Genomic DNA, 26,946 nt, shown 5'->3' on the forward strand with positions numbered 1-26,946 from the left:
GGGAGCTGGAGCCTATCCCAGCAGTCATCAGGAGGATGGTAGGAAACACCCTGGACAGGTCATCAGTCCGTCACAGGGCAGACAGACAGACATATACATTCACACACACACTCACACCTAGGGCCAATTTAGTGTGTCCAACTGGCCTGACTGCATGTCTTTGGACTGTGGAGGAAACCGGAGCACCCGGAGGAAACCCACACAGACACGGGGAGAACATGCAAACTCCACAAAGAGAGGACCCTGGTCACCCAGCCAGGAATCAAACCCGGGCCCAGTATTTTACAGTAGGTATTTAACAATACAATGTACATAAACAGTAAAACAGTATATTAAAAAATACTACATTTACATTTTCTGTTACTCCAGAATGTTTATCTTTTTTGAGGGGTGATTCTGTCCTGCTATGTGTTGTTGTTATGCTCCAAATGTCATGTTGTAGCATTAGCAAGCATACAGTGTTAAGGGTGTGTAATGGAGGAAAGCACATGCAGAGAAATCATTTAAATGTTGAAATGTTACTTTCTATTTTTGGCATAATTATCCTTGAATGTTTTAAAATTAAAGGTGTTTTGGAAATGGTTTTTAAGAATGAAAATCACATGCTATTATAGGATGTTATTTGAATCTATATGCGAATATCTTACTACTGTAACCTTTATTTTTTAATACTTTATCTCATTTGGCTGTCTCGTGCTTTGAGGCTAAATTGTAATGCAGCTGACAGCATATTTAATGCAGGAAGTGTTGGGGTACACATTCTGATCTACTTTGGCTCAGTTTCCGATTTGGGCATGCCTAAACTTTTGGGGGAGAGGGGTGGGCAGGCTGTTGTGTGTAATACTCAGCTCTTGTGGCCCCCCCAAATGGCATGACTCCTGAAATCTTTAACTTTTTACCTAATGCGCTGCCTTTTGCATGTAAATATGCTGCCAAAAGCTAGATTACAACATTTTGGCCTTTTTAGAGGACTACATCAGTCATTCTCTTTGACACATATTACAATTAACCATCACACTCAGACAGAGAGATTACAGGTATTTCTTTAAGACTTCACACTCACCTCAGCTGGGAGATGTAGGGCAGACACTGAAGGAAACTCCTCACTTCACTCTCTTCATCTGACCAGCCTCTCAGCTTTACTGGTTTCTTCACTGTTTGGAGTTTCAGCACTTCTAGGAAGAGGGAGCTCTTTCTCTCTGAGAGGTTTATGATCCACTCTGCAGGAGCTGACTGGTAAACTGGCTGTAATGCTGGAAGAACAGTCCTGCCTGTCTGAGTCTCATAGTTCTTCACATGTGAGAACAGATCCAGTAGAAAATCTTCTTTTCCACCACACGCACATGACATCAGTTCTTCTACAGCTGTCTGAATGTTGTCTTTCTGATGAAGAGCTGCTTGCAGACACAGATCCAGCAGAAATGAATTCACTCTCTTTCTCCACTCATCACTCTCACTCTGTGGTGATCTGAACCTGTAGAAACAGAAAATGATTCAGAAACACAAACAAAAACGAGAGAAAATCAAACAGCTCAGTAGAAGTCTCGCCGGTAGCTCTATCTCAGTTCTGCTGCTGAAACACTAAAATTCTGAAGCTACTGTAGCAGATATTTTTACACCTCTCATATAAATACATTCTAATTCTCCTCCCTCTCCTCTCTGTTCTGATTCTCCTTTCACTCTCTCTCTGTTCTGATTCTCCTTTCACTTTCTCTCTGTTCTGATTCTCCTTTCACACTCTCTCTCTGTTCTGATTCTCCTTTCACTTTCTCTCTGTTCTGATTCTCCTTTCACACTCTCTCTCTGTTCTGATTCTCCTTTCACTTTCTCTCTGTTCTGATTCTCCTTTCACACTCTCTCTCTGTTCTGATTCTCCTTTCACTTTCTCTCTGTTCTGATTCTCCTTTCACTCTCTCTCTCTGTTCTGATTCTCCTTTCACTCTCTCCCTGTTCTGATTCTCCTTTCACACTCTCTCTCTGTTCTGATTCTCCTTTCACTCTCTCTCTGTTTTGATTCTCCTTTCACTCTCTGTTCTGGTTCTCCTTTCACTCTTTCTCTCTGTTCTGGTTCTCCTTTCACTCTCCTCTCTGTTCTGATTCTCCTTTCACTCTCTCTCTCTGTTCTGATTCTCCTTTCACTCTCTCTCTGTTCTGATTCTCCTTTCACTCTCTCTCTGTTCTGATTCTCCTTTCACTCTCTCTCTCTGTTCTGATTCTCCTTTCACTCTCTCTCTCTGTTCTGATTCTCCTGTCACTCTCTCCCTGTTCTGATTCTCCTTTCACTCTCTCTCTCTGTTCTGATTCTCCTTTCACTCTCTCTCCCTGTTCTGATTCTCCTTTCACTCTCTCCCTGTTCTGATTCTCCTTTCACTCTCTCTCTCTGTTCTGATTCTCCTTTCACTCTCTCCCTGTTCTGATTCTCCTTTCACTCTCTCTCTCTGTTCTGATTCTCCTGTCACTCTCTCCCTGTTCTGATTCTCCTTTCACTCTCTCTCTCTGCTCTGATTCTCCTTCACTCTCTCTCTGTTCTGATTCTCCTTTCACTCTCTCTCTGTTCTGATTCTCCTTTCACTCTCTCTCTCTGTTCTGATTCTCCTTTCACTCTCTCTCTCTGTTCTGATTCTCCTTTCACTCTCTCTCCCTGTTCTGATTCTCCTTTCTCTCTCCCTGTTCTGATTCTCCTTTCACTCTCTCCCTGTTCTGATTCTCCTTTCACTCTCTCCCTGTTCTGATTCTCCTTTCTCTCTCTCTCTGTTCTGATTCTCCTTTCTCTCTCTCTCTGTTCTGATTCTCCTTTCTCTCTCTCTCTGTTCTGATTCTCCTTTCACTCTCTCTCTGTTCTGATTCTCCTTTCACTCTCTCTCTGTTCTGATTCTCCTTTCACTCTCTCTCTGTTCTGATTCTCCTTTCTCACTCTCCCTGTTCTGATTCTCCTTTCAGTCTCTCCCTGTTCTGATTCTCTGGTACTCTGGCTGCTTGGTGGTTGACTTGCTGTTAAATAAAGATAGACAACTGTTTGTGCACTTATGCTGTCAAATACTTGATTATATCCATGTCCACCTACTACTAGCTCTGTAGTAAAAACAGTTGCTATACAGATGTCATGGAAACAGAAAGCATTCAATAGAGAGATACTGGGGCACTATGGGGAATGTAGTGTTTGTAGTGAATTCACATGGTCACACAGAAATATATAATATCCAAGTCAGATAGAATGCATTGTGCTTTCACTTGGGCTGTCAGTTTTCACTGCATATATAAACATTCCCTGATAAAAATGATCCAACGTGGCATGTGGGCAGGTGTGAAACCTGAGTTCTGATACTTTAAATGGGATCAAAGAGATTCTTTCATTTTGCGTAAATAATTTGAACAATTTGGATCAATATTTACAAGTAGAGGAAAGCTTCAAATGTTTTGCCATATTGTCTGAAAAGCTTTATTAACAGCTTTTCTAGAACATCTTCAAACCAAGAGAGGCTAATCAATACTAAACAGTACTAAACCTCTCTAACTCTCTGGAATCCTTTAACCCCAATGATAAGTGGAGTGCTCCCAAAATATTTCCAATAAGCCCTTTCTGACTTACACAATCCAAATATATAGTCTTCCTAAAACAATTGTTCAAATCGCCCCACAAATAAAATTCAAATAAATTCACATACACTATGTGGTCAAAAGTATGTGACCATCACACCCACATGAGCTTGTTCATGTCATCAGACTGTCAGATAGTGAAGCGTGACATATCACTCCAGAGAACACGTTTACACTGCACCAGTGTTCAACGCCGGTGTGCTTTGCACCACTCCAGCCAACACTTGGCACTGCAATCTTACTTTTGTGTGCTGCAGTTCGGTCATGAAAACCCATTCATAAAGCGCTTGTTACACAGTTCTTGTGCTGATGTTGCTTCCACAGGCAGTCTGAAACTGTTTGTCTGGTCTACTGCGTCACAGCTGAGCTGTTCCTGATCCTAGATGCCTCCATTTCACTAAAGTAGCACTCACAGTGGACTGAGCAGAAATTTCATGAACTGACTTGCTTCAAAGGTGTCGGCCGACAGTTGCACATTTAACGTCACTGAGCTTTTCAGTGTGACTCATTCTACTGCCAGTGTTTGTCAATGGAGACTGCAAGGCTGTGTGCTTGATTTTTTACACCTGTTAGCAGGTTAGGTTTGGCTGAAACACCTGAACTCAATAATAAAAAGGGGAGTCGACTTACTTTTGGCCACAGTGTAAATATTTCCACTGAGGTCTCCCTGAACTGTATTTCTGAAAACAATAACTTCCACAATGCAACCGCTCAACAGTTCAGGATCTCCTTCGTCGTATTTTTCATTTCATAATGTGCCAAATGTTTTCAGTGGGTGACAGGTCTGGACTGCAGGCAGGTCAGTTTAGAACCTGGACTCGTTTAATACAGAGCAATGCTGTTGTCATACATGCAGAATGTGGTTTGGCATTGTCTTACTGAAATACGCAGGGCCTTCCATGAAAAAGATGCATATGTTGCCAAAACATGTATATATCATTCAGCAATAATGGTGCCTTCACAGATGTGCACGTCACCCATGCCATGTGGACTAATGCACCCCTATGCCATCATAAATACTGGCTTTTCAACTGTGCACTGATAACAAGCTGAGTGGTCTTTAGCTGAGAGGACACAGTGTCCATGATTTCCAAAAAGAATTTCGAATGTTGATTTGTCGGACCACAGGACAATTTTCCACTTCGCCTCAGTCCATTTTAAATGAGTTTGGGCCCAGAGAAGGTGGCAGCATTTCTGGATCCTGTTTATATGTAGTTTCTTCTTTGCATTTTAGAGTTTTAACTTGCATTTGTGGATGCAATGATGAACTGTGTTCACAGACAATGATTTTCAGAAGTGTTTCTGGGCCCATACAATGATTTCCACTAGAGAATCATGTCTGTATTTAATTCAGTGCTGCCAGAGGGCCCAAAGATCATGGCCAGCAAATACGGGTTTTCGGCCCTTGCATACAGAGATTTTTTCAGATTATCTGAATCTTTTAATGTTATAATAGAATCTCAGCATATAATATGATGAAAAACAAAAGTTCTTTGCTACTTTAAGTTGAGAAACGTCTTTCACAGAGTGGTGAACCCCTCCCCATCTTTATTTCTGAAAGACTCATCCTCTCTGGGATGCTCTTTTTATACTGACCTGTTTCCAAATAACCACCAGGTGTTTTTTTAGCATTACACAATTTTACCAGCCTTTTTTTGCCCCCGTCCCAACGTTTTTGGAACGTGCTGTTGGCATCAAATTCAAAATGAGCAAATATTTTTGAATAACAATAAAATTTCTCAGTTTCAACATTTGATATGCTGTCTTTGTACTATTTTCAATGAAATACAGGGTTTAAATTATTTGCACATCATTGCATTTTGTTTTTATTTAGTCCCAACTTTTTTGGAAATGGGGTTGTGTAAGATTAATCAGAAAGCTTTGAGATGTTGTCTACATTTATCATGTTTAGACAAATTATCTAATTATACCTACTTTTTAAATTAAATAAAAAGGTTCTTTGAGAGAACAAAGAAGTTTTGAAGCTCTCCGAAATGAAAGAAGAAATTTCATGACAGCTTTACTTATTTTAAAAATTTAACTGGACAGACGTTGAGCTTTACAAGCTAAAAATATTCCACATTTTAAGATATTAAGATCATTTACACCATAAGATGTTTTCTTTTTTTTAAAAAAACTGAGTAAAATTTTCTTACCATATTGACAGACAATTTAGCTTCAATTTAGATTCAAGCATCTTTTTTCTTGAAACGTGTAAACATACAAAGAGGTACTGGTAGGAAAATAACACACAAATATTGAAGGTGCTCTTCTGACTTTTCTCATTCGGACTGTTTTTTGAACATTTTAGCGACTGTAGCGGCTGCTATCTACAGCAGACACAGACAGACACGCAGGTGGGTGAAGCATGCTGGAGCGCTGGTTAAACTGGTTAAGCTCCCCAGCATTTACATGGCAAATCTTTGCTCTTGAGCCAATAAATTAGACAAACTTTCCCTTCCAAACAGAACTAATAAGGACTTTTCTCTCTCTGCGCTTGAGTCTTGGCTCACTGAGTCTACCCCAGACAGCACGCTCCAGCTCCACGGCTTTAACCTCTACAGAGCAGACCGCTCCACAGAGCTCTCAGGCAAGAAAAAAGGCAGTGGAATCTGCTTTTATATGAACCAAGGCTGGTGTACTGAAGTCAGTGTTAACAAAAACGTGCAGTCCTAACCTGGAATCACTTTTTAACTGTAAACCTTTTTACTGTCAGTGGTAATTTTCCTCTGTCATTCTCGCCGGTCATTCCACCCCAGGCATGTTTGCACAAGACGCTGCGCACTCTCGCAGATCAGATCACCAGCACAGAGCTCAAACACACAGACTCTGTTTTTATCAATTTAGGGGACTTCAGCAGAGTGCAGCTCACCAGCGAACTGCCTAAATACAGACAGCATGTAACCTGCCCCACCTGGGAGAGTAATATTTTAGAGCACTGCTACACTGTGTTAAAGGGGGGCTATCGCTCTGTTCCCCACGCTTCTCTGGGCCTGTCAGATAACTCGCCAATCCACCTCCTTCCAACCTATAGGCAGAAGCTCAAGTGTGTAGTCAATACCGTGAACAAGTGGACCACCGAGGCTAAAGAAGGCTTCAGGACTGCATGGAATGAACAGATTGTAGTTTTGTTTGAGGACGCTACAAGTTGCCTGGATGAATATACAGATAATGTGACATCCTATATCAGCTTTTATGAAGACACCTGTGTTCCCACCAGGACTTGCATTAAATTTAACAGCGACAAGCCCTGGTTTAATGCCAAACTGACACAGTTCCACTAGTCTAAAGAGGTAGTGTATAGAAGTGGGGATCAGGCTCTGCACAATCAGGCAATGAACATTTACATTACATTTATGCCATTTGGCAGAAGCCCTTATCCAGAGCGACTTACAATTTGATCATTTTTACACGGGTAGGCAGTGTTAGCAGTTAGGTAGTGTTAGGAGTCTCACCCAAGGACTCTTATTGGTATAGTGTAGGTGCTTGTCCAGATGGCGGACTGAACTCCAGACTACAGCGTAGAAAGTATAGGTATTACCCAGCATCTCATTGGAAAGCTGAGCCTGCCGGGCCTGAACACTTCCCTTTGCAATTGGATCCTGGACTTTCTTACTCAGAGACCTCAGTCAGTCTGAATCAGGAGCAGCATCTCTAACACCATCACACTGAGCACTGGAGCCCCCCAGGGCAGTGTGCTCAGTCCACTGCTGTTCATTTTGCTGACTCACAACTGTGCAGCAGCTCACAGTTCCAACCTCATCAAAAAGTTTTCTGATGACACTATTGTGGTTGGTCTCATCAGCAAGAACTATGAGCCAGCATACAGTGAGAAAGTGTGGTGCCTGACAGACTAGTGGAAAGTCAACAACCTACATCTGAATGTGGACAAAACAAAAGAGATGGTTGTTAAGTTCAGGAGAGCACAGAGAGACCACTCTCCACTCACCATCAACAACTCCCATGTGGAGATTGTTGCGAGCACCAAGTTCCTTGGGGTTCACCTAGCGGACAACCTAACCTGGACCCTGAACACCAGTTTCATAACCAAGAAAGCCCAGCAGCATCTCTATTTCCTGAGGAAGCTAAGGAAAGCTCATCTCCCACCTACCATCCTTACCACCTTCTACAGAGGCACTATAGAGAGCATCCTGAGCAGCTGCATTACTGCCCGGTTTGGGAATCGCACCGCCTCCGACCGCAAGACCCTCCAGCGAATAGTGAGGGCAACTGAAAAGATCATCGAGGTCTCTCTTCCCTCCATCATGGACATTTACACCACACGCTGCATCCGAAAAGCCACTATCATTTTGACTGATCCCACAGACCCCTCACACAAACTGTTCTCTCTTCTGCCATCTGGAAGAAGGTATCACAGCATTTGAGCCCTCACAACCAGAATATGCAACAGTTTCTTTACACAAGCCATCAGATTCCTCAACTCCCCTGGACCCACACACACACATACATAGCAATATGGGACTAACTCACTCCCCACTTCTTGCAGTTCCAAAGTATGGAACACTGCAAAAATATAGTTACTGCATTTCACTGAAACACTTCATTTGACATGACTGTAGATCTGAATACTGGGATTTTTGCACATTCTATTTACTTGAATTTACTTGAATACTTGCATTTTTGCATATTCATTTTACAAAACAATTATCTCACTTTGCATTTTTGCACATTTTACACTTCAATTTAACACTGTTAGGTGCAAGAATTACTGTATCAACCAAATACTGTATACTGTATATTGCTGTTCTGGTTGCTAACTCAGTGACTGCTATGCTCATATATGCTTCAACAAATCACTGGAGCTGTGCGTCGTACCTTCCTGTTTCAAGAACTGCAAGAATTCTGTTCTTGGACTTCAGTTCAGCCTTTAATACAATGATCACAGGACAGCTACACAACAAACTGCTCCAACTCAGCGTGCCAACCCCCACCTGCCAGTGGATCAACAACTTCCTCACTGGCAGAGAGCAACAGGTGAGGTTCACCTCAAAACCCAGATCATCAGTACAGGCACTCCACATGGTTGTTTACTCTCCTCGTTGCTCTTCTCACTGTACAAACATGACTGTACCCCCATGGACCCCTCAGTCAAAATCTTAAAGTTTGCAGATGACACTACAGTCATTGGTCTCATCCGTGATGGTGACTAGTCTGCTTACAGACAGGTGGTTGATCAGGTGGTCCTTTGGAGCAGCCACAACAACCTGGTGCTGAATACAGCGAAAACAGTGGAGATGACAATGGACTTCATGAAGAGCCCTCCAACCCTGCCAGCATCTGGACAGAACTGTGATGGCAGTGGAGTCCTGCAAGGTCCTGGGCACAACAATCACTAGGAACCTGAAGTGGGACAGCAACATCAGCTTCATCATCAAGAGAGCCCAGCCGAGAATGTACTTCCTGCATCAGCTGAGGAAGTTCAACCTGCCCTAGAAGCTGATGGTGCGGTTCTACACTGCCATCATAGAGTCTGTCATCACCACGTCCACCACAGTGTGGGGCAGCTCAGCCACCAAGCATGACCTCCACAGACTGCAGCACATCATCAAGTCTGCAGAAAAGATCATTGGGGTTAAGTTGCCCACATTGCTGGAACTGCATGTCTCTAGAACCAGAAAGTGTGCAGAGAAAATCTCAGCTGACTCATCACACACCAGCCACCACCTGTACCAGCTCCTTCCCTCAGGCCGGCGCTCCAGCCAGATGAGGATCAGGACATCCAGGCTACAGAGAAGCTTCTTCCCACAAGCCATCACTCTCCTGAACAGTTAATTATTACACATGCCCAAATATTACAACTGCGTTTCTCAAATGGTACATAGTAACACAACATTCCATCCTCTGTAACTACCGTCTCAGACCAGCATTTTCTTCTAGCATCTCACTTACCTGCCTTATTATCCCACTTATCTGACTGTTACCTCACTGATCCCTTTTTTGCCACTATACATCCTTTAACTGCTTCTGCACTCAACACTTTAACTTAAGACACATACTTTGCACAATGGAAAGTTTACAGGTGTGACTGTGTGTGTGTGTGTGTGTGTGTGTGTGTGTGTGTGTGTGTGTGATGGTCTGAGTGTGTGGTAGGAATGTACATTCTATTCTATTTTATTCTCATTTTTATTCTATTTACTACTGTAAATAAAATAAATTCTCTTTGTCAGATACTGTGCACTGTGAGCTCAACCAAAAATCTCCCCTTTATATCAAAGATCTTGGAAAAAGTTGTGGCAAAACAATTAATTTCCGATTTGCATAAAAATCATATACATGAAAAAATTCAGTCTGGTTTTAGGCCACATCATAGCACAGAGACAGCATCAGTGAAAATTGTAAACAATCTTTTATTATTCTCTGACCAAGGAAATGTGTCTTTGCTAGTCCTCCTTGATCTTAGTGTGGCATTCGACACGATAGACCACTCAATATTACTAGATAACACCTCCAGTTTCACTTTATAACAGGTAATCTAATATTTAGTGCCTCTAAACCTTCTGTAATCCATCATTTAGTGCTTAAATACTTCTATCAATAAATAACCCTTTATTAAAGTTATCACTAGTGATTATTTGTAAATACCATAATTCGATCAAATCTGATCCCTGACTGCGAATAAACCCGAGATTAATCTAAATATCTATGCTTTATGGTAAGTGGGAAAATAGATGGTTTCACTGGCCTTGTCCCGCTACACGGTTTACATTGTGTTAATTTACCAAGGATGCTTTAAGCTGAGCTCACTGATTGTCACAAAATATCAATTATTATTATCAAATATTTCAGTAGACTAGATATCCACACAAATACTATCAAGGGGAGGAAATTAGAAAGCAAACTACCACTTTCATTACTGATTGAGGAGTTTCTTTGCTAACCTTATGTTCCAAACACACCATGTGCTAACAGTCGATTCCATTGACCATAGCTGTGAGGACCCTGCTACAGTGCAATTTCCCTTTGGATGCTTAAGATGGACTTGAGGTGTGTTCACCAGATACTTTAGAGTAAAAGAACTATAAAAGGTTTTACTCTTAGCTAGATTATCAATGCTTTCTGCTTTCATGTATTTTAGTTCAGTTTTTCAGAGTTTATATTGTTTCATTTGGCTTAATAACTATTCGTGTTTTAATTAAAAGGGAAATACATGATCTCATAAGTGACCTGCTAGGCTCTAGATGAGATTTGATTTTAAAAATAAAATTCTAAAAAACTATTGTGGAAAACATATTAGTAAAAGTTTCTTACAATCATTTAAGATTTTTAATTACATCATGGATACTTTAGTATTTTTAACATTTGAGTCTATAAAACATTTCATAAACAAGTCATAAAACATTTATTCTAATTATTTAACTTTTTTTTCATTCCTACTTGTGGCGAATTATGGGCTGCAATTTTTTGCACAAACAGGAACTTTTTAACGATCTTATCGCCAAACCACCATATATTTTGAAACAGAGGAAATTATTCTGCTGGTAGATTGAGCCTGAGAATACTTGACCCATTTCATAATTGAATTAAAACTATGATCAAGGACGAGGCAACATATGCTGGGATTTCGATGCACATGGGGACATGGGTGTCCTTAGAGAGTGTTCTGGGGCTAATTTAAGTTTTGTACACATTATGGCTTGAGAAGAAACTGTACATTCAGCCTTGGTTCTAGAGCCAGTTTAGCGCAAAACTGCAGCAGAACAGTGACGTTTTTGTGACCCGTATATCTTTTATTAACTTCCTGTTAGGCATGAAGTAAGAAAATATCAATTTATAGTGAACTAAAATCAAAATATGTCCGATTCTAATATTCAATGCATTTGTGTTTTGATGCATTGGAAAAATATAAAAAAAACAAATACAATCATCATTTTCCAGTGTTTTGATAAAATTCAAAATAGGGAAATGAATCGTTCTCCCTTTTTCTACTGCAGGATTAGAAACGGAAAACTAATTAACTAAAGGTACACAGACCGTCCGTGTATCTTTTGGTCATTCCATTAGCATTTCAAAAAACAGTACTGACTAACGGGAAGATGGGTCAATTCTCATTTTTTATTCTGTTATTGTTGTGGAAAAACCACAAAATAGCTTTGTTTCACAGTTTCACACACTAATCACAAAATAACAAAAAAAACAAAAAACCAGACCCAGTTCTGGCATTTGGGGAGACAGCATCATGTTTTATAGGTGTTTGTATATTGATGTAGCTGTTCTATCAGAAAAAACTGAAGCGATACGGGGAAGAGACTCTACAGGACTCCCGCCATTAAACAGCAAAATCAAAGAGAAATGTCACCCTGCTCAAAAAAATGAGAAAAATTAATACTGTGTCACATCATCAGATGTGAACTTATAGCAGCTGTGTTACAGCTGCAGACTTAAAGAATTAAAGCTGCGCTCTGTCCTTGTTCAGATTGTTCATATTTCTGTGGCAGCTGCCACTGGCTCTGGTTTTGGGAAGGAGCTTTAGAGGCACGTTATACAGAGCTGAGCTCCACCCTGTAAAAAGGGAGGGTGTTGTGGTTTGGTGTTATTAATGTTGTTGTTCTGTTAGTTTAAGTGTATGTGTGTGTTATCTGTGTTATTCTGTAGCGTCTCCTGTGTCTCCTTCTTCACCAAGAAACTTAATATTACGACTGAAAGCCATTCAGTCATCAGAGTGCGGCACCAACAACCAACACCTTCGTTACACTAAACTAAACTCTGACTGGGAGACTCTGTGTTGGGCTTTAGGTCCTGTTGTGTTGTTCGTTGTAAAGGAAAAGTCTGGATTAACCACGATCACCATGATCACCAGATTTACACACAGAAATCACGAGTGTAGTCTGTAGTGTCCACGTGTCTGCACAATGCGCATACAAGCAAAGAGGAGTAAGGATTCTTCTCAACATACAGACAAGGAGACCTGACTTCTGAGCTTCTGAGACCATACTTGCGCTCAGCATGTTTATTTCCGGTTAAGGTGAGGCTTTTTTTATTTGAAGCTATTTTTTATTTTGAATTTTTGCTTTTTCCGCTGACGATCACAGAACCAAAAACGAGACCAAAAGATAAACAGATCAAATATGAACAGTAAATTTCTGCTCTCAGTAACTGCTGGCTAGTGCTGACTCTTACACAGACGAATGATAAGCTAAACTGTAACAATAATTTTTGTTACAAAGTTAACAGTCATAACTGATACAAATGATTACTTACAGTGTCATACAGACACATCAGGTGACAGAATAAAAAAGGCTGCTGCTGTTATTACTTATTTAAATGGAGACTGATACTTTGTTTCGGCTGCTTCTGTCTGTATCCTAGCAACACGTCTGCACATGTGTATCAGTGACGGAGAGAAAGGACTGTTCATACTGTTTATTCTGGTTTTGCAGATATTCAACAATGATTCAACTTCCTGTTACCTCAGGCGGAGGCATCAAACAAGGAGCTTAGAAAACACGTAGACATACACACTAATCAGCCATAATATTAAAACCAACTCCTTGTTTCTACACTCATTGTCCATTTTATCAGCACCACTTACTATATAGGTGCACTTTGTAGTTCTACAGTTACAGACTGTAGTCCATCTGTTTCACTGCATACTTGGCAACCCCCTTTCACTCTGTTATTCAGATCAGGTATTATTTGGGTGGTAGATCATTCTCAGCACTGCAGTGACACTGAGGTAGCGGTGTGTGGTATGTTGTGCTGGTAATTGTAATTGTAGAACTACACAGTGCACCTATATGAAAGTGTAGCTGATAAAATGGACAAGATATAATTCTTTGTGTGTATTATTCTGTGGTCTTTTTATATGTTTTGTACATGATAGGGAAGTTAAATTATTGGTTTATACATTATCAGTCATGTAGCCATAGCATTTCTTTGTTTATATTCGGTCATGTCATTGAGTCAGTTCAAGAGGTTGGCCACTAGATAGGGCCTAAGCAACAATTAAACTGATATTTCTCTAGTTAGAGCATTACTGTTAACAATATGAGAATGGTATTATGATGCATTCTCTGTTTATTATGCATTTTTAAATACTGTAATGCTGATATTTAAAGTAATTTTGTATTTGTTCTTCTAGACCACAGACTAGTGTCATAGACTTACTATCACAGCTTAGACAAAGCCTTCTCTGTTCCTCAAACCTGTCATATGTCTATTTCTGTGCCTGTAAATTTTAAAATAACTGATGGAATAGGAGTTCACTATGGGTGTGTCTCAAAACCTAGTGAGCTCTCTACATAGACAGCATTTTACGTCACAATATGCGCGCTCCTGACAAAAAGTCTGTCCCAATTCTTAGATATCTCAATATGCTACCTACTGAGGTATCTCATTTTGGCCCAATATCGAGCATCAGATGTTTCCTCAGCTGCTGAGGCAATCCCGCGATGCAGCGTGGCGCAATTTTTGTTTGAAGATGGTGGGCAGAAGCGCTTCACCAAGCAGCGACATCATCTTTAAATGTAAGTTATTCTGATTTTCTGGGGTATTTATCTGTTTTCTAGTCATAAACGTGCACAAATAACCTATACTTTCCGCGTTTGACCACAACTATTGTCTATTTTGCTGTTTCATTCAGAGCAAATACAATTAAAAATGCTGTGTAAACTGCCAGAGCAGGATGCATGTTGGCTAAATGTGATTCTGACGGCTGAGATAAGTAAACACCGGTCTCGTGCAGTGGGCGGGAACAAGCGGCGACGTCACTGCTGTCTAACTAGAGCGTCTCTTATCTGCCTTATAAGGACAGATCACGGTTGGACCGCTGCCTACTTAGACAGCTGCCTATGTAAACAGCGGCTACTTAGAGAGCTCACTAGGTACTTGTTAAGCCCTATATGCCATTCCCAGCAAAGGCACTTACACAAATCTCAGCCTATGATGTGTGTTCCCATCAAAAATATAATGTCACTGGTGCTCTTCAGCCTCTTCCAGTATTATCTAAGAAGATCCCAGTCGGCTCCATCTTGAGCAACAGCCAGCTATCCAAACCTTCAAGGAACCCCAAGGTTGCAGCTACCTACTCTGTCACTGTTCTGCACCCAAAAAGCCATACTGTCTTCTCTGTGACAATTCAGAGCACTACCTAAGTTAGTGTACAGCTATCTCTAAGCCAACCACAGAGCAAGTAAACTATTGTATAAAGGTGCTGGTGATGTGCATCACCACGCAGCAGAGACACTGCATCTGTGTCAAGGGAGAAATCTACAGACCTTCTGTATGATCCATGACAGATAATCAGTGTCATCAGTTAAGCTTGCAGCAACAAAGAAGCATGGTGAGACTTCAACAACTGAGGTGCTTTACCTGGATAGACCAACTAAAAGCAATCAGGTCCATTTGAAGGTTATGCATGTTCTTATCCATCATGGTGACCAGGCTCTTGATACCTTTGCAGTATTGAATGATGGGTCTGAGAGAACAATGTTGACGCACAGACACAGGACTTTGGTCTACAAGGCAGTCCAGAAGATTTACAATTGCATACATGAGACAGGACGAGCAAATGCTTTGTGGTCTATCTGTATTCTTCTCCGTCTACTCCACCGCAAAACCAAAGACCAAGTACTGTATTACAGGAGACTTCACTGCACTATTAGTACCTAAAATTAATTAAGCTACAGAAGAGGGTAGAGCTTTTCTATACAAAGCTTTCAGCTTTGGAATATCCTTCCAAGTCAGTGTTGTCTGACACAGTCTCAGTTTTTAGGTCTAGGCTAAAAAACCTACCTGTTTAGGCAAGCCTTTGGTAAATAGTAAATAGTTTGTTGGGTAAAATGTGCAGAACTAAGGGTTCATGGGAATTGAGTATTATGGTAAACGGAGCTCTCAGTGCTGCTGCCCGGCTGCTCTCATGTGTTCACTCAGGTTTGCTGACAGTGGAGCAGAGAGGGGCTCTGACATCTCAAGGAGCCCTAATGTCTTGTTATCTTCTGGCCCTCCTTTTTATTAATGCTGTAAAGGCTAGACCTACCAATCACTGTATGCACTCTACTCTTTTGTGACCAGTCCCCTAAACAAAACTGTGTTTCTTTGCAGAGCTGAATAACTTCCCATCCTGTCCTGATGAGAAAAAGATGTTCTATAAGTTAAACTTATTATTATTTATACTAACATGTCATGATAATAGGCTTCTAACAGTAGTCATTTGAGTTCATGGATTTAACTTGTTTACACTGTGATGCGCTTTGGTAGTCACTGGTTTTCATAGATCTATTTCTCATTTGTTACTCCGAAAGGCCACTAACTGCAGTCATCAATAACAGACTTTTTCTTTTCCTTTTTTGTATGCACTACTGTATATTCATTGTATTGGAGTTATTCTTTATTCATATTGCTCTTCTTGTACTGATTTGCTATCCCGTGTCAACTAGAAAAGAATGGTATTTTGAAAATCCAGTGTTTTTCTATCTGCTGTTACACTAGTTCTTAGTCAAATACCTTATATTGAACAAAAATCTTAAACCATGGAGGCAGAGCATCTGTATTTTTTTATGTGAACCAGACATAATTTAAGTTTAAGTTTTTAAAAAGTATGATTTGTCCTTTTTGAAACAAAAATAGCTGATAATTAAATAATGAATTATTCACAGGTTTGAAATGTGGGAATACAACATAAACAAACACTTTGCACAATCTGACACACATAAAAATAACATCCAGCAATAAAATAATTTGTTTGGACATTCATTAACATGAAACCACTTGATTTAAAGAAAAGTATTATTGTTTGGGTTATATTTCTAGTCCCAGTTAATATTTCAGCTCAGTTCAGTCATTCTTTAAGCAGTTAAACTCAGGATTTAAGATGTGATACAGAACCTGATGAGAACTTTAAGCTCAAAATAAGAAAAAAAATTGCATGCCACATTAATTAAACTGATGCTTTTAGAACTCAACAATGTGACCAGATTACCTCTTGATGAGTTGGCAAGGAATGGCTTAAAAGCAAAACGTAGGTTAAATTTTCCTCCTTGTTTCAAATCACAGACAATTTACAATGCAATGGTTGATTAAGGAGGAAAATGGTCAGTACATTATCCTTTAAAGCATATCCAGCTTGCCACTTCATTTTTCAAACCAGAGACACAGCACTGTAAAGTGCAGTTACCTGCCTATAAAACACCTTTTTTTTTTACCTGGCACACTCTTGAATTCAATTTGGAATTTCGACTGAAAACAATCACTTCACAGTGGTGTTATAGGTACAACACTCAAGAGAAAATAACCTCACGTCAAATATAAATGCCCAATGTTAATATTTAATTAACTATGTCTCATTGATCCAGATTTAGAACATAAATTCTGGATTTTTAAAAGTGAAAGTGAACACAGGAATGGCCTTCAACAGATACTTTATTAAGATTTCTCACTCACCTCAGCTGGGAGATGTAGGGCAGACACTGAAGGAAACTCCTCACTTCACTCTCTTCATCTGTCCAGCCTCTCAGCTCTACTGGTTTCTTCACTGTTTGGAGTTTCAGCACTTCTAGGAAGAGGGAGCTCTTTCTCTCTGAGAGGTTTATGATCCAGACTGCAGGAGCTGACTGGTAAACTGGCTGTAATGCTGGAAGAACAGTCCTGCCTGTTTGAGTCTCATAGTTCTTCACATGTGAGAACAGATCCAGCAGGAAATCACACTGATTAGATCTGTGAGTATCTCTATAAGGAAAAGAGCTTTGAATATCTCCATAAGGAAAAGAGCTGTAAGTGCACACTGATGTTAACAGCTCCAGTGTCTTCTCTCCTGTCTGTATCTCACACTCTGCTGCTTTACTGAACAGATCCAGAAACACCTGAATGTGTTTAGTGATGAAAAACGAAGAAGAAATCCTAGAACAAGAAGAGTAAAAGGTGTTTAGTAATGAACACGAAGTGAGAATGATATAAATCAAGAAGAAAATATTTTATAAATCACATTTGAAATCACACAGTTGAAATCTATGCCAAATATGACAAAATAAAATTAAGTGAATAAAAATGGAAATAAATACATTCAAATGAACAAATACATAAATAAATGAGTAGTATAAAAGCAGAAATAAATTAATAAATCAATTTGAGATACATAAGCAAAAATAAACCAATGTTCTTCTTGTATTTACTTATTTATTGATTTCTGCATTTCGTCTTCCAGCATGCTAATGAGGCAGAGACAGCAGTGTGTTTGATTGCTCTTGCCTTGATTTTGTACTGCAGTGATGGCATATGCTTTGAGCTGAGGCCAACATAAAGTTCTTGTTCTGTGTTACATATACAGTCAATACCACTGCCAGACTACACTTTGTTCAGTTACAGTACAGCAGATTAAGAAATGTACTGTCTAAAATTATACCATTTCAAGAACACAGCACTCAGAATGTTGAATTGGTTTAAACAACAGGAAGAACATACTGACTGACACCTATGTTTAGATATGATCATATGGTCAGTGAAGCACAGAGAACCCACTGTTTTTTTCCTCTGGTTAAGCTAATGTTAAAGTAGCTGATCAAGCTGCAGATAAAAACACCAAAACAAGATTAATTTAGCCTTTCTGCCCCTTCAGCGCCAGCTGCTTGACTTTACTCCCTCAGAATTTAGCCATCATCAGATAAACTTGTGTTGTCGCTTTAGTTAGCCAAAATCAAACATATCCTGTGGTGAGCAGGGCTGTTATCGTGCTAGCTATGCTATTAGTTAATGCAAACCAACTAATCTCTCCTAGTTTGAAGCATTATTTAGCATTTTTCAACTGTTAGATAGATTGTTTGACATTTAATGAATGGTGCATTAAAAACTGTGTACTGTTTTCACCCATTTGGTGTTTATTGAAGCTTTCGACACTTTAACTGTTTTTTCAGTTTTTGAACTAACACAGGACAAGACGGACAAAAAGTATCAATCTTCTTACATCACTTAAGACGCCTATTAGCGAGCATTAGAGAAATATGGAAGGAACTGCTTTACAGAATTGTCAGTTTATAAGATACACATGCCTTGTACCTACAGTCACTGACCATTGTATTACGTACACTAACCATACAGGTCCATATTACTAACTGTAGCCCATTTGTTTTTGCACAAATTCGGCTAGCACACATATAAAGCTTCAATATTTGTTTGAATCTTCAAAATTAAACAAGAGTAGACCTGTCATATTGTTGAATTAGGCTAAATCAGTAAATTAGCTCCACTGCATGCTTTGTATGCCATCATTACTGATAATACCACTGAACATAGAACTGTACGGGCTAATCTCTAGTGAGGTTAAAACAGTTCAAACACAGTTCACAACAGGAGTCATCAAAGAGGCACTACACCCTGGCATATCCATATATGAACCAAAAGACAGGAGGAATGGTCAGACCCAGATAACCTGAACAGCTCAGATTCTTGCTGGGCTACGCTAATGCTAGCATAGTTAGACAGCTACAGGTGCAATCTATCACAGTACAGGCTCTGTTTCAGTAACTGATGCTCAAATAACACTGGTTTACAAAATAAAGAATCTGAGAGCATGCTGAGAGACTGGTGTTGGAGTAACAGATGGAATAAAACATGTTTTGTAGAGTATGTAGGTATTAGAAAAAAAAAAAAAGAGAGCTAGAAATAGAAAAAACGACATAAAAAAAACTACCCAAAAACTACATAAAAGGGAAAAAGAGGGCTTAAATGAAAAATGGCTCCAAGCCAAAAGAAAAAAAGAAAGCCACAAAAAACTGCCCCAATCTACACAACAAAACTAACTACAGATGAAGTGTCTTTGTTTCCTGCCTATTTTTATTTTATTTTTTGAGAAGATCTACCTTTGTTTGAGCACGCCATTTCACCATTTCCTTCGTTTCTTTTTACATTCTGATAATCTGTTTACAATAACTATAATAATAATATACAACAAACCATACATTCATAGTTCATGGGTTTTCCTCTCAGCGCTGAGTCCACTCCCTTACTGTCCTATGACAATATCATGATGCTCCCACCTTCATATTTCACTTGTGGGTATGGTGTTTATACATACAACCTTTTTTTTTCTCCAAACATGACGAGCTGAATTATTGTCAAAGAGTTCTATTATTGTTTGGTCTGACCAGAGTACATTGTTCCAAATGAGTTTGGATTATTCTAATTGTTTATATGCAACTTTTACATGTCCATATCTGTACTTCTCGTGTAGCAGAGGAGTTTTACATGGGGTGTAGAAACATATATATACAACTCCATTTCCAATAAGGTTGGGATGCTGTGCAGAATGTAAATACAAGCAGGATGCAAATGATATGCAAATCATGTAAACCTTACTACAAAAACAAAATTTTATTGCTTTAGCAAAATATTTGCCCTTTTTGAATTTGATGCCAACAATACGTTCCAAAAAGTTTGGACAGGGGCATGTTTACCACTTTCATCACCAATTGCTGTAGTTTTGAAAGTGAAATGTTTTCTTGTTCATGTTTGATACAGGATTTCACACTTCAGGGTCTACTTTGTCATATTTTTCATTTCATAATGCACCAGAATTTTTCAATGTGTGACAGATCTGGACTGCAGGCAGGTCAGTTTAGCACACAGACTTGTTTAATATGGAGCCATGCTGTTGTAATACATGCAGAATGTGGTTTGACATTGTCCTGCTGAAATAATCAAGGCCTACCCAGAAAAAGACGTTGTCTGGATGGCAGCATATGTTGCCAAAACGTGTATATCGCTCAGCATTAATGGGGCCTTCATAGATGTGCATGTCACCCATACCATGTGCACTTATGCACCCCTATACCATTATTAATACTGGCTTTTGAACTGTGCACTGATAACAAGCTGAGTGGACTTTAGTCCGGAGGACACAGTGTCCATGATTTCCAAAAAGGATGTCACACATTGATTCGTCGAACTATAGAACCTTTTTCCAATTCCCCTCAGTCCATTTTAAATTAGCTCAGAGAGAAGGTGCCAGAGAAGGTGGCATCATTTCTGGGTACTGTTTATATACGGTTTCTTCTTTGCGCTTTAGAGTTTTAACTAGCATTTATGGAGGCAGCGACAAACTGTTTTCACAGACAGTGTTTTTCAGAAGTGTTTCTGAGCCCATGCAGTGATTTCCACTGAAGAATCATGTCTGTTTTTAATGCAGTGCCGCCTGAGGGTCCAAAGATCATGGCCTGCAAATACTGGTTTTGTTTTTTGAGATTGCTCCGAATTCTCTGAATTGTTTAATGTTATTACGTTCAGTAGATGAGGAAAAGCAAAATTTCTTTGCTAATTTATGCTGAGAAACGTTATTCTTGAATTGTTGCACTATTTGATTGTGCAGTCTTTCACAGAGTCGTGAACCCCTCCTCATCTTTACTTCTGAAAGACTCAGCCTCTCTGGGATGCTTTTTTATACCCAATCATGTCACAGACCTGTTGCCAATTAACCACCATGTGTTTTTTTTTAGCATTATACAACTTTACCAGGATTTTGTTGCCCCCTTCCCAACTTTTTTGGAACGTGTTGTTGGCATAAAATTTAAAATGGGCAAATATTAAAAAAATTCTTATTGTACTCTGTGCAACTGTTGTTCCTGCTACTTTCAGGTCATCCTTCAACTCTTTTTGCGTGACCACTGGCTTCTCTCTTTATCATTAGTCTGAGAGAAATCTTGCACCTGTCCAGACACAGGTTGTTTAAGGTATTTACTGAAGTTCTGTAGCTTTTTCCATTTAAGTGCTGTTTAATAATACTGACCCTGAGAACTGCATATAATCTTCCAACCAGTCAATGGAACTGCGTTTTATAATGATACCATGTGCAATTAGCATGAGAACATTTTTATTTTGTGGTTTTATTTTATTTTTAAATTTTACATATATGTATATTTAACATGTGTGGGAAAGTATACAAACACTATCAATTTTTAAAACATAACTTTGCTTATGCTTATGAATACATAACTGTATTCATGCACTGCAACTGTATGTATGCACTGCAAGTTTAATAAATGAAAGGAAAAGTGTTCAAATATTTATTTCCTCTCACTGTATGTCATAGGTATACCTAAAACAGCCAATGTGTAGATACAAGGCATGCATACCTAATTAAATAAAAACTTTGTCCACACATTGCATGCAGCCTAAACAAACTAGACAATAAAATTGTTCTAAGTTAGTCTGAAAACATAAGTCCAGTATGATCTGCAATAATATTTCACACTCACCTCAGCTGGGAGATGTAGGGCAGACACTGAAGGAAACTCCTCACTTCACTCTCTTCATCTGACCAGCCTCTCAGCTCTACTGGTTTCTTCACTGTTTGGAGTTTCAACATTTCTAGGAAGAGGGAGCTCTTTCTCTCTGAGAGGTCTGTTTTCCAAGCTGTGTAAAATATAGGACAAAGGTCACACCATAAGACTGCTACGTTGTTGAAGTATTATTATAAGAAGTATCAAATGACACCTACTTTCTACAGGAACCTCTGTTTCTTCACTGGGTTTGCTGGCATCTCCCTCTTCATAGACAGCAGAGACTCTGAGTCTGTAGCAAGTGCTGTAGGGGAGAGTTATGGTGCATTCACACTCAGGACCCTCTGTTAGAATGGACTGCCAGCCCTCCAGACCAGTCTCCTTATACTCAACCATGTAGTGGAGCACAGGAGAGTCTCCATCAGCCTCAGCCCTCGGCCAGGAAACACAGAGGGAATCTCCATTCATCCATTTTACTGTCAACTGTCCAGGCGTGGCTCTAGGAAGAGTCTGGAACTCTGTGATTCTGCTGTAGTCACTCATGCTGTTACCATCTATTACAGCATATCTGAGCTGATACTGTACCTCTGGTGTGAATCCCATAATCACACAATTCTCTTCAGTATTACAGATCTCAATATTACTCCATTTCAGCTGACCATGACTCCATCCTTTGCAGCTCAGAGCTCTGTACTCCACTCTGTACCGGTCAGTACTTTTGGTCTTTGAACTTTGAAGTCTTTGAAGTTTCAGTGTCACACTTGTTGGTCTTACTGTGATTATTTCTGGGGCTTCCAGATTCACCTCAAGTTTTACATTGTGGATCACCAAACCTCCAGATTGGTAAAGTCGTATAGAGGACCCGGGAACTTCTTGATCTGGTACAGATGCAGCAATGAACTTGATTTGTTGTGCATCACTGTCTGCCTCTTTACTGGACAGAAACAAATGAAGGTCAGAGAGGATTTTCTGACTGATATGCCCAAAACTCAGTGGTGGTTGCTTGTGTTGTGTGTTAGCAGCTTTGCATTCATTCAAAGCCTTCACTTCAGCATCTTCGTTTTGGAGCCACTGGTGGATATTTTGTAGACTGAATAGTGATTGCTCATTCCTATGCAGAAGATCTCGAAGCCTCTCCTCTCCTTCCTCTCCTATGTCTCGTATGGTCTTTATGCAGGAGGCCAGTTCTCTCTGAAACTCTGACTTGTATTGCTGCAGAAGAGCACAACATTGAGAAATATCTTCTTTTAAGGATGGAAACCATTTGACCACATGAAGACTGCTCGAACTGTGTAGCATATCTTGACAATTTCTTAAAGTCCTCTCAAAAAATTTCAGGACTTTTTCTGCTTTGTTTAGTAAGACTTCACTGATGTCTCTGACTACATGGGGAGAAGATTGGTCCAGATTTTTCAGTGGATAAAGCCAGACTTTCAGAGGGACTGCTCTTTCACTTTGTGGTCCTAACAGCTTTTGAAGAGAGCTATACACATTCACTGATGTGTTAAAATTCACAGGATTTTTCACATCATTTCCATCTAGATAAACAGCACAGTCATATAGCAAACAACTTGCTTGTTCACTTTCAGTAAGACTGGAGGAACATTCTGTTGCACAGGAAGAACTGGTCATCTTCTTGACTATGGATCTCAGTTCTGTAGTTCCCGCTTTGCTTTCACTCGTGTTATCAAACACAAAAAACGCCTGCACTCCATAAAGCACTGCCGCAACCACATGTGTTGAACTCTGATTGGTCACTGAGAGAGAAGCTCCACTCTGTAGCAGTCTGTGACTGAGCATGTCTAATCTGGTGGAGGTTCTGTAGTGCAGAGTGACTCTGTCCTGCAGTTGGGACTGAGTGGGGTGCTTCAGGAAGGCAGCACCCCCGGCCACCTCCACCAGTCCTGATACAACACTAGCTCTCAGAGCAGTGGACAGGTCCAGAGCTTTTAGTCTGTCCTGCAGAGAATCTCCCTCTAAAATCTTCATATTTGTGTAGAATCGAGGGAGAGACAGCCTCATAGAAGACACACAGTCAGCATCCCACAGAAAAACATCTAAAAGTATAAAATGTCAGACAATATTAACATATATGGATACATAATGAATGACTACACAAATAACTGAATGACTATTTTAACCATAAATGGTGTGATGTTGAAAACAAGACAGCAATCACAAATAGTGTCTTTAAATGTTGTCCATTTCAAGTATTAAAGTTAAATGCACATTGTAAAATGTTAGAAAGTTTTGACAATATTCATACATAAAGTTTTGGACTTAAGCAGGCAGAAATATTCACCTACCAGAATTGAAAGAATCATCATGGCAGTTATACAACATCCCAAGATCCAATGAGCGACCAAGTGCAGACACCTCCACAAAGTCAGAGGTAAAATCTGAAGACAGTGCTGTGGAGATTAATCCATTGATTAATTAATTGTATTTAGTGTTTATAAATTAGCAGCCATTTGATAAAAGTGCTGTTGACAAACTTCATTAAAATAGAAGCATTATAACCCACCATTTGCTTCTTCAAGTCCTCTGCAAAAGCGCTTTACCAGGAAAGCCAGCTCAGTCTCAGCTCTCTGCAGAGTTTTACGCAGAATAAAGGACCACAGTTGTTAGTACAGTGATTTGATTCCTGAGGGTGAATTTTCACCGGTTCAAGTTGCTGTGTTTAAGGTTAGGCACTGTAAGCTTACCTCAACTTTTGCTGTCAACTCTTTGTTGTCTTTTAGGAGTTGTATCATCTGCTTCCTCTCTTCTGATGAATTAAGTAAGATTATCTGTAAAATAAAAAATAAATAAATATCTCAGTATCTCAGAGTCTAGTCTAAAAAAGTCTGAGGGGCACCTTATATGACATTAAGGCCAAACTGGCAACCTCTGGACAAGTTCTAAGTTTACTGACAAAGTACAACAATACAATACAATCTACTGTGTTGCACATTTACTTGATCACAGAAAACTGTCAATATCAGTTTCAGGTTAGCTGTTTCTACGTGATCGACTTGAACAACTTACCTCAGCTGTAGGATCTTCATTTTTGGCCAGGACAGTATCGTGTTCTTTGTGCTCCTCCATTGTGCATATAAGACATATGAAGGTCCGGTCAGTTTTGCAGAAGACCTCCAGAGCTCTCTGGTGCAGCTTGCAGAGTCTCTGTTCCAGATCTCCAGTCACCTCCACCAGCGTGTGTCTCTGTAGAGCTGCTACTGTGTAGTGCTGCTTCACGTGAGTTTCACAGTAAGACGCAGAGCAGGTAAGACAGGACTTCACCGCTCTGAGCTTCCTCCCAGTGCAGAAATCACAGGCCACATCTCCTGGTCCAGCGTAGCACTGATCAGGAAGAGCAGGACTGAACCTGGCCTGCTGCAGCTTCTGAACCACTTTAGCCAGAGCTGAGTTTTGGTTCAGAGCAGGACGAGTTCTAAATCTCTTCCTACACTGAGGACAGCAGTAGCTGTTTTGTAGGGTTGGTTTGGTCCAGTAGTTCTGGATGCAGGTCTTACAGTAACTGTGTCCACAGGGGATGGAGACTGGATCCTTCAGCACATCTGTACACACTGGACACCTGAAGTGATCCTCAGTCAACAGACTGGCTGATAATGCTCTATGGTAAACACAAGTATAATAATCAGTGATCAAAAATGGTAGCATAATAGTACTGAAACAACAAAAATGTGTTTCATGTCAGTATCTAACGTCTGAAGTGTAAGTTTCATTTTCAAATCTGATATTTCTGTTCAAGAAAAAGCAAGGACGTTAAAATGTTCTCAGGTTTCATTCTGGAGGTGAATATAAAACTGCTTACAGAGTGAAAATCAGAACATCAGTTTAAATAATAGGTTTTTTTTCCTTAACCTAAATAACTAGGTTGATTAGTAAAGATATGTTTGGTGTCTAAAGTTATGTTTTTATTTATGCATGTATTATTTCATTAAATGTAGCTAACAAGAAATGGAAGCCAATAAGAATTGTGAAAAATAAGTATGTCAGCTTTCTACAAATGTTCCAACATATTAAGGTTTTAAATACATTACTTTTCAGGATGCAAAAATATGAAGTATACTATGCAACATCTGTAAAAGGAATACTTCTAAATCAATGTTATGTGTGCATCCAAAACCAGTGATGTAAAACCTAAGACCTAACCTAACAGGGTGGTTACATAAGCCTTAATTTTGAAAGTTACTTTTCTATTAATATTTCCTCCCACAGCAATAATATCACGTTATTTTAAGCTACTACAAACTGTCTAGTACCACAAAAATACTTTTTAACTTGTGTGGTTTGTGGCAATGTGCAGTGCTTAGCCATGTAGCCAACCTAGCAGCTAATTTCTGCCAATTACTACTATAGAAGTTAAAGAAGTGCCAGATGTTCATGATGAGGACATACAAATGTGTCTTTCGATTCACTCTGTGAAAAGGCCATTTTTGTTTTCATCTGTGCCCATAAAATGCTGGTTGCTGTTTACAGTCTCTTTTTAACTGGTTTATACTTTAATACTTTTATACTTTAATTTCTGTAACTGCAGACATACAAACTTGTGATCATTAAAAATACGACAATTTCAGAAACTAAAACATTATCTCTTGGGAGAAAATTGTGTGATTTCAACATGAAAATGATGCAGCCATCAGTTCTGAGACTAAAATATATATAAAAAATTAGTTCATGATAAAGGATCTACAGTGGCTCATAAGGCTACACACTGACAAGACCCCTTGGTCCCCAAAGAATTTTTGAAACCCCGGTTTTCAGTGTTTTTTTGTAGGTGGGCAAAACGTTCTTCAGGGTAGAGATCCTGCAGACATCGCACTATTAGCTTTCGCATGGTTGTTGAAATATGGCTGATGGCTAGATTGTTTGTGTGTGCTCAGCAGTCTGGGGGGTTGATGATTTAGCTTTACTGCATAACACCATAGTCTAGAGCCTAGTTTAGAGCATAGTCTAGTTCTTTTAAAAGGGTTTGTTATTGCACTGAAAATATTAAAAATCTCAATGATTTGAAAGACCTGTGACTTGTTCATCAGTAACCAAAGTCTGACATAAAAAAATCCTCAACCATAAATCAAATGGAGTTAAAATGTTAAATAACTTTAATTCTGATTAGGAC

At 39.5% G+C, this 26,946-nt stretch overlaps 1 protein-coding gene across 9 annotated transcripts in view; it reads right to left on the reverse strand.

The window, feature by feature from the left end:
* Positions 1 to 26,946, reverse strand: part of LOC118817098 — a 103,806-nt gene that overhangs the window by 65,839 nt on the left and 11,021 nt on the right. For all 9 annotated transcript variants that reach the window (XM_036583797.1, XM_036583798.1, XM_036583796.1 and 6 more), the window contains exons 9-16: positions 24,849 to 25,437; positions 24,527 to 24,610; positions 24,346 to 24,409; positions 24,128 to 24,232; positions 22,040 to 23,878; positions 21,798 to 21,954; positions 16,996 to 17,451; positions 1,064 to 1,474 (exon numbers count right to left, since the gene is read on the reverse strand). In XM_036583797.1, coding sequence (XP_036439690.1) covers positions 1,064 to 1,474; positions 16,996 to 17,451; positions 21,798 to 21,954; positions 22,040 to 23,878; positions 24,128 to 24,232; positions 24,346 to 24,409; positions 24,527 to 24,610; positions 24,849 to 25,437 — 3,705 coding nt within the window. The remainder of the gene's footprint in view (positions 1 to 1,063; positions 1,475 to 16,995; positions 17,452 to 21,797; positions 21,955 to 22,039; positions 23,879 to 24,127; positions 24,233 to 24,345; positions 24,410 to 24,526; positions 24,611 to 24,848; positions 25,438 to 26,946) is intronic.

Source organism: Colossoma macropomum, unplaced genomic scaffold (genome assembly GCF_904425465.1).
Source record: "Colossoma macropomum unplaced genomic scaffold, Colossoma_macropomum, whole genome shotgun sequence".
NCBI lineage: Eukaryota > Metazoa > Chordata > Actinopteri > Characiformes > Serrasalmidae > Colossoma > Colossoma macropomum.